The sequence below is a fragment of the Sitodiplosis mosellana genome, unplaced genomic scaffold (assembly GCF_009176505.1).
Source record: "Sitodiplosis mosellana isolate CC-2019 unplaced genomic scaffold, AAFC_SMos_1.0 Smas_scaffold_6197, whole genome shotgun sequence".
Classification (NCBI taxonomy): domain Eukaryota; kingdom Metazoa; phylum Arthropoda; class Insecta; order Diptera; family Cecidomyiidae; genus Sitodiplosis; species Sitodiplosis mosellana.
The window spans coordinates 2,087,041-2,101,141 of NW_022601438.1; the positions used below are offsets into that span (position 1 = coordinate 2,087,041).

Genomic DNA, 14,101 nt, shown 5'->3' on the forward strand with positions numbered 1-14,101 from the left:
CTCTCTCTCTCTCTCTCTCTCTCTCTCTCTCTCTCTCTCTCTCTCTCGTTATGTCTTTGCAATTGATTTCTTGGATCCACTCGAGATTCTGGCCCGAAAAATCAAAGCAACGGAGAAAAGTTGTGTTTTGTTGTGCTGCGTATATGTTTGCGTGTATGTTTGTGTGCGATTTTATACTTACTCGGCTAGGAATCAGCAAGCGAATCATTTCCTCGTTGCGAGAACGTTTCTGTCCTCGATTATTATTATTGTTGCTGTAATTTCCGCTGGCATTACTGCCACCGCCACTGCTCAAGTTGTTGGCTCCATCGTTCATATTGTCTTCGCCGTCCGAGTTGTTTTCTGACATAGATCGCTTCATTTCGACTTGTGTTTCTAGATTTTTTATTTTAAATAAAAGAACAAAAATCATCACTGCGGTTAGTATTTGAGAAGCTCAACGTAAATGCTGTATAATAGAACCGTGTGCACGCAAGTGTGCCACTCGACTTGAAATCAAATCCTACTGAAGCTGAATGGCTTCGAAAAATTTACATTTGATTACAGCCGAAATTATTATTGTCGACGCAATTGAATTTGCCAAGCCGAAAATAATGAGATTGCGACGAGTGGCGTGTTATTATTTATTATTGACTGCTTTCGAATTTGGTCGATTGAATTTTGTGAGTTCAGCCCACAATCGATACGCAAATAGCAGCTCCAAGAAGAAATAAAAACCACAACAACAACTATAATAATAAATGAACGAAATAACTATCGTGGGCAATATCAATCAAATGCTACTTGTTAAACACAAAATTGACACGAAATATCCATTGGATTTCACTTCACAAAACACCAAGTGGTCATTCGATTTTTGGCGCGCACGCTCTCTCTCTCTCTCAACGACTCAAAGTCCAGAACAGCAATCAAGTGACATTCAATAACAAACTCAAGACAACGGACGCTGTTGTTCAATTGTAACATTTGCCGATTGACAATGCTATATACACCGCTGTTGGTGAAATGATGTTTAATTACAAAATGGTTTCGCTTGCACAATGAAAATCAACGTCTACTAACGTTGATATTTCCTAAATTAGCACTTCACTCACAGTTTTGTATCTCTCGTCATTTGCGAAAATGATGTGGTAAAAGAGCACGAGAACTGCTACACGATTACACACAGGTGATGATTTCAAGCTGGAGTGTTAGAGAGACAGAGAGAGAGTGAGGGAGGACAAGACCCGAGTGAACAAAAAAGGGTGAGTTTGAGAAATATAATCAGTTCAGAAAACGTGATATTTGCAAGGTAAAAGTCTTCAATCACTCACTATTCAACAAAGACGAAATAAAAGAAAAATGCGTCCTCATCCACACGCTCACTTCACTCTTTCTCATGCGCCAATGCGCTTCGGATTTATTTTATTTTCAATTTTCGCTATATTTATTGGAAATTGGTTACAATTTAAACACACAAATGGAATTCGAATAAATTTGGCTTTTCAGCGTACGAGCGTGGGCGCGCGTTCTCGTTTGGAATGCGAACGAGGGCGCTGTCGACGCGCCAAATACATGGAATTTGAATTCAATGCGATACATTTAGGTTTTGTCGAAATTGAGAGACAGTGCGCGCGGCGGCACAACATACCGGATCAATCTATGTGTCGCGCCGAATGACAGAGAGTGTAATCGATGAATCGGAGCTATCGATAAGTGCTCTGGTTGGCGGTGTTCGCATGCATAGTACATCGAATTGTTTGGGGCAATTTTTTCTCTCCTATATACACATTTTTGTTTCCCTTTTTTCTGTTCAAGCTTTGTGCAGTTACTTTTTCAACTTATGTAAGTTGGAATGTTATTGCTTGTAATTTGGATTGGATTTTTGTATGTGTCTATGTTGCCTCGTCATGGTTCTTAAGCCATAAAATGACATAGCAACAAACACTTTACGCTAGCAAGCGCTTCCAAAACGACTCGATCCTAACGCAAAAATATGATGAGAGAGAGAGAGAGAGAGAGTGAAGCAAACAACAAATGATAAGTCGTGAGCGATTGCAATTTTTTTTTCAACGTTCCCATCATAAAATCTTTCATTGCGTCACGAAATGGCATAAAATTAGCTTATATCCCATACCAGCCCATCGGCATTAGAATTTATTTTGTCATCATTTTGGTATTGTATCTTCAACCGCATCGTGCTGAGGTTCATAATGTCTCATGTCATGTTACCGACAGCACAAATGAAGAGCACATACACACACACACACACACACCACACACCACTAGTTCAAATAGAAGAAATTCGAAATGCCTGTGATGTCTGCATTGCTTTGATACACCGGATATTTCCTCTCATATCAGATACACTCTGCGTGCGTGTGCTTGCCTATAAATTTGAAAATTTCGATGCTATGCACTTTGCAATGGATACCAAGCATAATGAAATGATGCCAATCAATATAGAGGTCGGAATACATAAACATTTAAAATCTCTGTCTCTCTCGCTTTGATCCGCTGAAAACCCCGTCAGCAGTCCCATATGGGCACAACACACTTACGTGTATTCCACTCATTGTCTTGAAAACAAACGGGTGATATTTCTCATTTGTCGACAATTTCTTCACCGGGCATATTGAATTTCAAAAGCGAAAGTACTTGGATGCAACCGAACCAAGGTTTCAGGTAATTTGTCAAATTACACATAGCACCAACAACCGACCTGTGTATTAATCATTTTTCGCTCAGGTACATTTGTACTGCGGCGAATAACGAACCATTGAATGAACTTTTGTGGTGAGGCCCCAATTCAAAATATACACATACAAAGCAAGCACACCAACTAGCGGTACCCCTGGCTTTATCGGTGTGTGTGTGTGTGTGTATGTAATATAAGGTCGTCAAAATAAATTGTGCTTTGAGCTTGTGTATAGAAATTAAGTTGCCATAAATGGCATCTGATCGCATTCCAATTTTGGATGTGTGGAATTTAACGATGATTTGTATTCAAACTGAGTCGACCTTACTACAATTCGTATGAAGTCAACTTTAGCACAAATGCATCAATGAAGCGCAATTATTCGTGTACATTTCACAAGAGACTCGTATGCGGCACTTGATTCATTGGTCGTAAGTATATACAAATAGATACAATCAATTTTATTCGTACACTTTAGAGATACTACATTACTTGATCACATCGATCGAAATGATTGATTAGAAAATGAAGTATAAATTCGAGAGAAAAAGAAAGGAAAAAACGTTGGAAAGGGGAGAATGGGAAAACCGAAAGCTGTTTTGTTATTCGGTTGACCATTGAAAATCATCGAGACGGTGCAAAAAAAACTACTGAAGTCCATTAGAAATGATTTATTTGCTATTCATTATTATCAGCAAACATTAGTTTTGACACAAATAGGTATACATCGACGGCCATTTGTGTGACACTTCGGAAGACACAATGGACTGTTTGGAAGTGAATAAAAAAAAAACCACCGCTAATTTAAAACTTTGTTCGTTTCAATAGATTTTGTAGTAGTTATGCTGATGAGGAAGTATCTAGCCCATTCATGAGCTGATTCTAATGAACTGTCACAGAAAATATTAACAAAGTAAATATGCTCAAACTAAAAATATGGTTGATTTATTTGGAGAAAAGCTTCTTGGATCACCTTTTGAACTGTCGTGTGAATACTTGGTTGTTTTTAACTGCTTACCGTGTTATTTCAATCGGAAATTGTAGCCAAAGCAAAGCCGAAAAAGGAATCAACTTTATTATAACATGTATTTTTCATCCGAAACATACTCAATGCATATCAACCAAATATGAAAACGATCGATGAGAGAGAGAGAGAGAGAGAGAGAGAGAGAGAATATTTGATGCGTTTTGTTGATATCTCTCGAACATCAGGCAAAATATTTTAGATTGATTTTCAATGTTTTTGGTCGTTTGTTTGTGTGTTTTGGTTTCAGTTTTGTTGATATTATTATGAAAAGTGTGTGCGTGAGTGAGAGAGAGTGAATGCAGGTATCGTAGACCACTAACCATTTGGTATATCGAAATGTAATAGTATAATTATGTGTTTGGTCATCAATGAATAATATTTGAATATTAATGAAGCTAAACAAATCAAAAATGAAACAAAAACAGAAAAAAGTATAAATTAAGCCGAAAAAATTACGTATAAAATGTATGTGTTGAGTATGTGAATTCGTATTCGTATTCGTATTCGAAACGTTCCAATAAAATCCATGTTTCTTTTATTCAGTATTAGCATTAAATGGCAATTTATTTAAATGCGTCGACACGTGGCGTAGTCCAGAGAATACGGCAAAGTATCCACTGACCGAGAGCCAGAGGCATCGAGAGGGAAAAAATGAAAGCAACTGAGGGGGTGCTCGGTGCTAGTCCACTCATTTGTGCGAGTTCGTGAAATACACTCAATGAACCATGCTGAGCAAATTGATGAAAATACACACATATACCAGACCCGTGTGCAAATAAAGTGACTGACAGTCATTCAGTTGTATGTAGCTGCAAATAACTAAAACTGGCTAAGTTGATTGAATTCAAGAATGTTGTATAGAAACAATCACTTTTAGTTATTCTTTCAGCCAGCCGTCTAATTTCGGACTTTTTGGCTACTAGATGACTATAACTGAAGTTGACTACAGTCGAATATTTTGTTCGAGATAATCACTTTTAGTTACTGATAGTCAGCCAAAAAGTCCGAAATTAGACGGCTAGTCAGTCACAAATTTTTCACACGGGAGAGGAGCACCCAAATGAATAACATCAGTAGAGAAAAAAAAATGGTTTGATAAAGCGTATGCGGGGCCTTTTAGCTTTGCTCTGTCTCTGCAAGCTACCGCGGTTAATGACACTGCCAACATCAGAACCATCATTATCGTTGCTCTTCGTTTCTCTAAAAAATATAATTCACAAAAACTGGACTCATCCATTTCCATGCTCGATTTGTGTGATTTTGTTTCATTTAGTACATTTTCTACTCGATTTTCATCTGCACGTTTTTGTTCAACAACGATGCCGACAATGACGACGACGGATTACTGCCGTGGCAAGTGTCATCATGAGAACACGACGAAATATTCGTTTCACCAGAATCAGATTCCAACCAACAGCAACGGGCTGAGGAAAAAAGCGAACGAAAGCATAGAGAGAGAGAGAGAGAGAGCACGTAAATATGCCAGAGCAGTGGAACTACCAATAAAAATGATTCTAGTTGAAATGACAAATGATCTGTACGACGCTTATGGATTGAAAATGACGACATAACGAATCATAAATTCATTCTAGCTTCTATGCCTTTTTTCCAGTTTCAGCTCTGGCTCTGACTCTGTTTCGTTCATTGTTTATCGGCGACGGCGGCGCGCACTTTGCATTACTCTTGTTGCATTTGGTATTCTTCGGTGTGCCGTTCTGATTTTCTCGCAATCCTTCGGAGTCTGGATGCTTGCGCGCGTGAAACCATTGTTTCATTCGGCCGTCTTCCGCTTTCACTTCTCGAAATATTCCGCGCTTCTGCGAATACGGAGAACTCATAACAAAAGGAATTACATACTATCATGACGTCCCAACGCTTTGTTTCTATCTCTCTCTCTCTCTCTCTCTCAGTCAGTCGGTCGGACATTTGTTCTATTTTTTCTTTCTATATTCCGGACTGCTCTCGTGTGCACTATTATTAATTCAAAGTCATTTCTCTTATTTCCACTGGCAGCCCGATTTGTGTGTGACAAACGGCAGTTGAGCGGATAACAAATCTTGAAATGCGCACACGAGAAGCGTTAAAACTGATTTAACAACTGCTTTGTGCCGAATTCAATGGAATTAGTTGGCATTTGTGTGCGTTCCATTTACAGTGTCACAATTTTTTTTTTGTCTTGCTTTTCTCTCTTTCCTGTGTGTGTTTTTTTTCTGCTGTCATCGTTCGAAATGTTTGCGATTCGATCGAACGTCGTTGAGTGTTTGGATAAAAATGAAGCAAGTGAGTAAAAGAGATTGGTCGAAATGGACCGGGAAGACTATGCACCGAATCGAATCGAAATCGTATTTGTTGTTTCATTGTTTACATTTTGTTGTTGATGAAAAATACCTTGAAGTGTTGGACAACCGGATGATGGATGATGATACAGAATGGACTGGCCATTTCGATTTTTAACACTCGTAAAGAAAATTCAATGTTCGCACCCCCTTCCGCCCACCGTTCAGTTCGAAAATCATTTTTTGCCGTCGAGTAATGTAATCAAGCGAAAATAAACATGAAAAGATGCACAATCATATTTGGTCTTTTCGGCTATCGTAATAGCAACAGCAGCAACAACAACAACAAATCAATGCAACTAATAGCTGTCGGCACTCAATGGATCTGGCAATTTGTGTGTCTCTCCCTCTTTGGCTCAATCACTATCTCTGATTTTTGTACATCGATTAAATTATTATAGAAGGAAATCCAGAGAGAGTGTGTGTTTGTGTGTCCAGGCGACACATTTACCCTAAATACACATGACCGAACTGTTGATTTAATCGTGTTCGTGTGCAAATACCAAAGCGAAGCCGTAAAATGGCAAAAACGGACGTAATTTATTTCCACAGGAGAAGCAGCAGCGGAAAAAAACGCACGCGGTTTTTCTTCAGTTGAAGTTGTTCGAAAAGCTCACTCTCACTCTAGCTCATAAAAACCGTAAATGGTCTGGAAAAGTTCACGTGAATGAATGAGAAAGCGAGAAAGAGAGCGAAATGAAAATTGGTGGAGTTAGAAAATAGTCGATTTTTTATCATCAACCGAGAGCAAAAACACACAGAGATATATGATAGGTATCTCATGATAAAGTTGCAATTTGACCACAACATCAAGTGTGGCTGCACCACATTTTTCTTCATTTTACTTGACTAAACGGAAGAGAAAACGGGAGAGAGAGAGATAGAGAAAATTCTAGTTAGACCCTCTAAAAACTATCCATTACGTTCGTATTAACGTCCATATTTCCGGACTTTATTTAACAACACAATCAATACTTTTGACAGATCAACTGTCAGATGTCAAGGTAAAAGGCAGTATATTTGCGTAGCACTTTTTCCTAGGGGAATATCACGCTCCAGAATCTTCTGAGATATTTGAGATATTTGAAATAAACATCAATCGTATGACATATTTTCGAATATTTCGAATAAATAAATCAGATTTTTGTGGATTTTGGAGATATTTGAGATTTTTTGCATTAAATCCAAATGAATACATTTAAATATCATTCATAATCACAAAAATCCACAATATTCCGCCGTATTCACAAATATCCACCATATTTCATACGACAGATTCTTAGAGATAAATTGGATTTTTTTGAATTATTGGAAATAATTTAAGCGTGATATTCCCCTAGACTTTTTCAACAGAATAACAATAACAACAACAATCACCAAAACATACCCACCGCATATTTTCTCAATGAAATCATGCTGGACTATGTATTCAATCGATTATCTGCCACTCGTTTCGCATTCACTCGAAGTGATAAAGTGTTTTGATTGCAACTGAACAGCTAGTGCTCGAGAATAGAGAGCTCAAAGAATTAGCTACGGCGCGTCTACAAGTCTCCATCGTGCACGTAGCTTCAACCTCTCTCTCTCTCTCTCTCTCTCTCTCCCCCTCTGCATATCTCTCTTTTTACAATTTTGCGCTTAAATTGGTGGAACTTCCAAGAAAAGCAATACGGTAGAGAGTTATTTTCCAACAAAATCGGCCAAGTGCTGCATGCAAAAAGCAATGGACAAGGACTTAGCGATGCCGAGCAGAGTAAATGTTGTGTTTATGGATATGTAGCAACGCGACTGGGCAGACACACTTGGAATGAAGAGATGTATGCGTCGGAGCGAAGAACACGAACACGAACACGAACACAATCAAATGGTACACACTCACCGATCTTAAATGCAAAATTCGATGGAATATTGCATTTCATTCGTAAGCAAAAGCAAATGATTCAGAACGAAGTGCCACTGTTGCTAATATGCTTTCAAGCCCCGTAATACCATTTTCTCGCCAGCAATCCGAAATGAAATGAAATGAATGAGTGCGGCGAATTCTTCTTTGCGAAGAAAAACCAACTGTTCATTGTTTGCATTCAGGATGCAACGGCGCAAATCGTTAAATAAATGGATGCTCCTGGCAATCTTGTGTGAATTTAATGAAAATGAATTATGGTGCAATAAAGAGTTAAAATGAAGAAATATGGATTTGATATCTCTCGGCCTATACGGTACGTGTGTGTGTGAGGTGAGTGCACATTTGCACCCGAAAACTTGAAACTTGAAACATGATTCAAGTTAAGTAGTAGAAGAGGTAGATGGGAAAAAATTTCATTCATTTAATGCAGCTAGTGAAAGAGAGCGAGAGAGAGAAAGAAACAGAGACACACACACAGAGAGAGAGAGAGGAGAGTGCTTCAAACGAATGCATTGCATGGATTGAACTTCATGAAAATTTGATTTTCATTTTGCTGCATGCCGAAATGCAATTTAAAAACATGAGAATATTGGCGCCAGATTGTTTAAGATTCATTGCTACTATTTTATTATATAATATGGAAAACAGAAGTTTGAATCAAGCAAAGACGATTTCATACACTATGTCTATCTGCTTCGGTCACATTTTGATGGGTTTATTTTCATGTGTGTGTATGTTTTCCAACTTCAGAATATCGTTCAATTTAATCTTTGGAATTGATTGGGAATCGGACCGAAAATCACAGCTAGAGATAGTTTGTTTGCTCGAAAACTCTCTTTTGACTTGGATGCCAGACCCGATTCGTCATTGATTTAAAACGAATGTGTGTAGACAAACACACACACACACACAGAGAGAGAGAGAGAGAGAGAGATAATACGGTATTAAAATGTGAATGACTAACCTGAAGCCGCTGAATTCGTTATACAAATGATGCAATTTCACAATCGGTCACACAACTGATTAAATGCATTATTCTTCACTTTGGTTTGCGCGTTGCGACAGACAGACCAGCAAAACAATTGATTGATTATTTTCATCACAAAAATCAAATTTCAGCAATTAAAATCAGACACGATATGGAATTATCATGTTGTTATTAATATTTTTTAAAAACATTTTTTCTATGTAAACAAATCAAATTGGTAAATTGATTCGACACTTTTTTTGAGCTTCAATATCCGAAAATGGAATTTTGATAAACGGACTACGTTTCTGGTTATGTGTTGTTGTTGTTGTTTTTTTTATTATTTTTCAAATGTTTCGCTGGCTTTTTCGTGTTTATAATTTTATGTTGAGCTTAGTACTGTGTGCCATTTTCTGTGTTGCACATTCGAAGCGATCATTTTGAACTGATTGAAAAATGGATTTGGAGGCGCTATTTATAAAAAAAAAATCCATGAGAAGCCGAATGAATCGATATCACAACGACATACGAAGACACATACACAGGAGCAATACACTCGATTTTCATGAGAGATGGCCATTAAAATTGGAAATTTTCTCAAAACTTTTAAACAATGGCAGCTATGGTGGTGTGGTGATAATGTTGGTGGGGGTAGGATGAGGAAACACAACGTAACGGAAAAACGAAGCCCAATCAATCGAAACCGTAACATATAGGATCGAGAAACAATCGCCCGCTTACCACCGCAATAAAAAAAGAGGTAGAATAAACTATAATTTTGTTTTTGATTGTCTCTGTTCGTTTCAATATTGGTGGTGTCCAATACACATTTTAAAATTTCCATGTCATTTTCCATTTTCTAATAATTTGCCCCGTGCGCGCTCTGTCGCACACAGAATGCTTTCATTTGCATGTGGACGAGTGGTGGCGAAGAGCGAGAAAGAGAATGAGTAGTACATGCACGGACACATGGAAATTGACTGGGGAGACCGGGAAAACGAAGCTTACGAAAAAAATCATATCGAACATATATAGTGTGTATGTGAAACACATTTCGATTTATATGGAAAATGTTAAAAAAATAAAATGGTATTAGATAGTTAATGGTGCATATGACGACAATATAGTGGTGGTTCATTTTAATATGCATATATATCTAGATATGGGTGATATATGGTGATGATGGAACTTCTTGTTTTACTCGTCAAGTTGTGTGCGACACATAATTGTATTGTGTCCGGTACACATTTGCCACGAAATTGATATTAATAACAGTGGATAGATAAAGCGAAAGAGAAAGAGAAAAAAAACGGACAGAATCTGAAACACACAATGAAAATTGGTCGCCAGAATAAGCAAATAAAATGGATTATGGGTGAAAAAGAAGGAGCATAAGAAAAAGAAGAAGTACAGTTGAAAATATAACGTTCTCGTTAGTGCATGAAAGTGGTGTGCCCCTCATTTGTAAACGATCATCTTATTGGTGACTGTGGCCTCCCTGTGCGTGTGTGTGTGTGTGTGTCGACAGTGTGACGATATATATATATATATGTGTGTGTGTGTGTTATGCTCAGTGGTTGTTCTGTCCAAGTAATTGCGATGCATTTTCTTAGGCTTATGCATATGCACATAATCGACACATATCTCTCCAACTCTCCAACAATCAAACTCGATATTCAAAAGCAACAAATTCAAAGAAGCAATTGCGAATGAACAACAGAACAAGAAAAAACAACCACCACCGTACTTTTTCCACTATACTAAAAATAACTCTTCCTCGTAAACACACACACACACACATCGTCGATCCATTTATCATGGTGATTACGGTTCAATTGACGGCATATATATATTTGTATATTTGCATGCGGCCATGCCGTTAGCCACCTAATAAATATTTTAATAATTGGTATCGGTTGTGTGTCGCCGCCGTTGTGCACACTGCACAAGTCATTTTGTGTTTGTATTTTCTGCTATGTCGTTCTGCTCTCTATCGCATTTTTATTTGGTTGTTTTGCGTTTTTTATTAAACGTACATACACACAAGCTATTTGTAATGTGCAAACAAGCAGCGAATCGCTGTTACGATAGTTTAATTATGATCGATATATGTATATCGTTCATTCTAGTTGAGGCCTACGTGGCCGCATGAGAATAATTCAAATCGAAACGAAATAGATGTGTGTGTGTGTGTGCGTGTGTTTATGTATACACACATTTTCATTTCGAAAGTCTTGTTTGGTTCTTGTTGCCACAAACGCGCAAATGAACAAGAGACACGTCGTGCGAGATTTATGTTCCATTTAATGTTTTGTTGGAGCATGTATTCGAATAAACCAAAATTTAAATACATCTCCTACACGTATCAAATACTGATCATTTTGCAACAGCAACAACTATTTGCTTACGTGGGTATTGTTTTGAATTCGGCACAGATTTGGATCATATTTTTTTTATTTTCGTTTTTTTCTTGACGTCTATACACCGCTTTTCGGGAATTTGAAGAGAGAGAAGAAAAAAAAATGATAGGCCTAGCGGTTGTTTACTTTTATTTTTGGTAATGCCTATGGCCAAAACTACCTTTCCAATCGAAATTGAATGAATGGCAGTAAATTAATAATCCGAATGAGTCAAACAACACTATTTTTACTAGTCTAGATGAATCGTGTCAATTTTATAGACTACGTCAACTACGTAGTCAACTGAAGAAAAAAATCCACACCTAGAAAAATAAATGTGTTGTTTTTTTTTTTCTCTAAAGAATTTCTTATTTCTGTAAGAAGCAATCGTTCCTTTGTCGTTGTTCGCTTGTTTGAGTTTGAACCGATGTCGCCTTCATCAACGACACATATCATTTATTATTTATCAATAGTCATAAAGGGATATATTCAGATGTTGATCCGCTGCCACTGCCGTTGTCTTTTTCTCTCTTTGCGTGTGCAGTTTTTTTCCCATTCGTCAAAGCACTGACAAAGGCAGACGCACGACGAAACAACTGAAAAATACGTGGCCGTTGCTGGTTTCGTTTTTGATTTCTACTGCTACACTGGTAGCGGCGGCAGTGGCGACAACGGCAATGGAGATGGCAATACAAACAAGTGTTTATTTTCCCATAACTTGAACTGTGATGTATAAATATTTTAAAATAACCACGTATACATTCATATTGAATGGTATGGAGTATCCACCATCGGTTCCATATTCGTCGCACAAAGGCCACATATAATTTTCCTGTCCTGTATACATACACACATAGCTCATATTAAAATGGAAAAAAGAGCACATCCCTCGAAATTTTTTTCGTTTTGAATGCGGAGGAAAAAAAACCAACGAAAATTTCCCTTGTAAGAAGTTTGTTCAATTTAATTTCTATTCATTCGGACATAGTTTCTTTCTCACATTCTACAAAATCAACATGGAAATAGAAAAAAATCGCCTTAACGTGATTTGCGTGCTCCTTTTGTGAACGAAAAATCAAACGTATACATAGATATGTGTCAAACGAAACGCATTCAATTCGTTTGTTCGTCCCAAACAAAACGAAAGCATTTAATTTATAATTTAAAATATGGATTCAGAAAGACTTCGCAGAGCAACCAGGCAAAAAGTGAAGGAGGAAAAACAAGTAGTACATACAACGTCCAAACTATTCGACTTTTAATGGGGTGCATGAAAGCATATGAAAAGCCAAATATCGAACATGTCATTAGCAGAACTCCGTATATGAATTGATTTCCATCCAATAAAGTTCCGTTTCTTCATCGCACTTACAATGGTTCCCATACCACAAACCCCACAAACTCTTGTCGTTTTGTCTTTTCCACTTAAATGCACTTTTAGCGCTCCAGTACGCTGTGTGTGTGTGTGTGTGTGTGTGTATGTATGTTACTTAATTATTTAACACGAAAAATATCATACTCAAAGCAGTTTTTGTCGGACGCATATTTGATGCACTTTGCGGTCGCATCCATAATTAATCAGGCATTTTACGTGAAATTGGCTGAAGCACATCCTATCATAAATACATGAGGCTCGCTCTCCTTTTGCCATACATATCGTCGATTCTTTTTTCGACTACTTCAAACGGATGTAGCTTGTCCGTGTATGTGTATGTTGTGAGCTGTTGACGGGGCCCATATTTTTGTGTTTTGATTTCATTTTAAAGACTCTTAATTACAGTTGAAAACTTGTGGCTATCATTTCGCTGCTATTGTTTTGTTGGCTCTTTATGATTGGCGGTCCGTTTGCTCGCGTTTGTCATTTTATACATGTATAGATAAGAACAAATGCAGCGAGCGCTTTTTTGTTTTTTTTTTTTCTTCATTGTCTTCACTTTGACAGCAGCACCTCAATGGGGGTTGCGATGTTTGCAATGTGTGACCATTCCCACGATACTGATATGTGTATTTTTGATGTGTAAAAATTATAAATATTTTTCCAAAGGACTTTATCACGCATACATACATACAACCATCGCGGAATTTTTTTTTCAAAAAAAACAAAAACAAAAAACAACAGCAACAACAACATCTTTCCATATGACGTTTTTATATCATTCGAAGCCGCAAATCAATCGACATACCGCTTTTTTCTCGCGTTGTTATTTATTTCCCATTTTCCACGTTATTTTTTTTTGTTCGCTTCTTCAAATAAAATGGTGTAGCCTTAAATACACGTGTTTCAGTTCACGAGATTTAATTGAATAATGATACGATTTTATGCATCGGCGATAAATGAAATGTGTATTTCGAAATTGGTACTACTACACTTAGGTGGGCTTCGAATGCGATGGCGGAATAGTGTCGGGGACGCGCGTGTGCGAGCAATTGGGGAGATTCAATATGAAAATAACCGAATCGTGTACGTGGCACTTTCGAACAGAAACACATCCTGTCGCTTGCGATGAAAGCGAAAATGATTTGCGCGGCATGGCAATTATGAATGTTTTAATTTTAAATTCGGGCCGCTGAAAAATGTCTTGAGAGAAAGTTTGAGAAACGACCAGAGTAAGACAGTGAGCGTGAGAGAGGGAGACTGAGAGTGCGACGATGTTATGTCACACAGTTTTAATACGTAGTTAGTTGTCAGTAATTTCGATTAGACCGAATTATTTATTAGCATGGACGGATAAGCACCGAATATACAACCAACACACACACACGTTCATTTCTTCGTATCACATGAATCGGAT

The 14,101-nt window shown here is 37.6% G+C and overlaps 1 protein-coding gene across 13 annotated transcripts in view; it reads right to left on the reverse strand.

Moving 5' to 3' along the window:
- Positions 1–14,101, reverse strand: part of LOC129577616 (heterogeneous nuclear ribonucleoprotein K homolog) — a 62,692-nt gene that overhangs the window by 32,204 nt on the left and 16,387 nt on the right. For 12 of the 13 annotated variants that reach the window (XM_055465006.1, XM_055465011.1, XM_055465005.1 and 9 more), the window contains one exon: positions 182–375. In XM_055465006.1, the coding sequence (XP_055320981.1) occupies positions 182–361 (180 nt within the window). In that variant the 5' untranslated portion in view covers positions 362–375. Of the gene's footprint in view, positions 1–181; positions 376–8,907; positions 9,377–14,101 lie in introns of those variants that run through there. The other variant, XM_055465001.1, reaches the window with a different exon arrangement.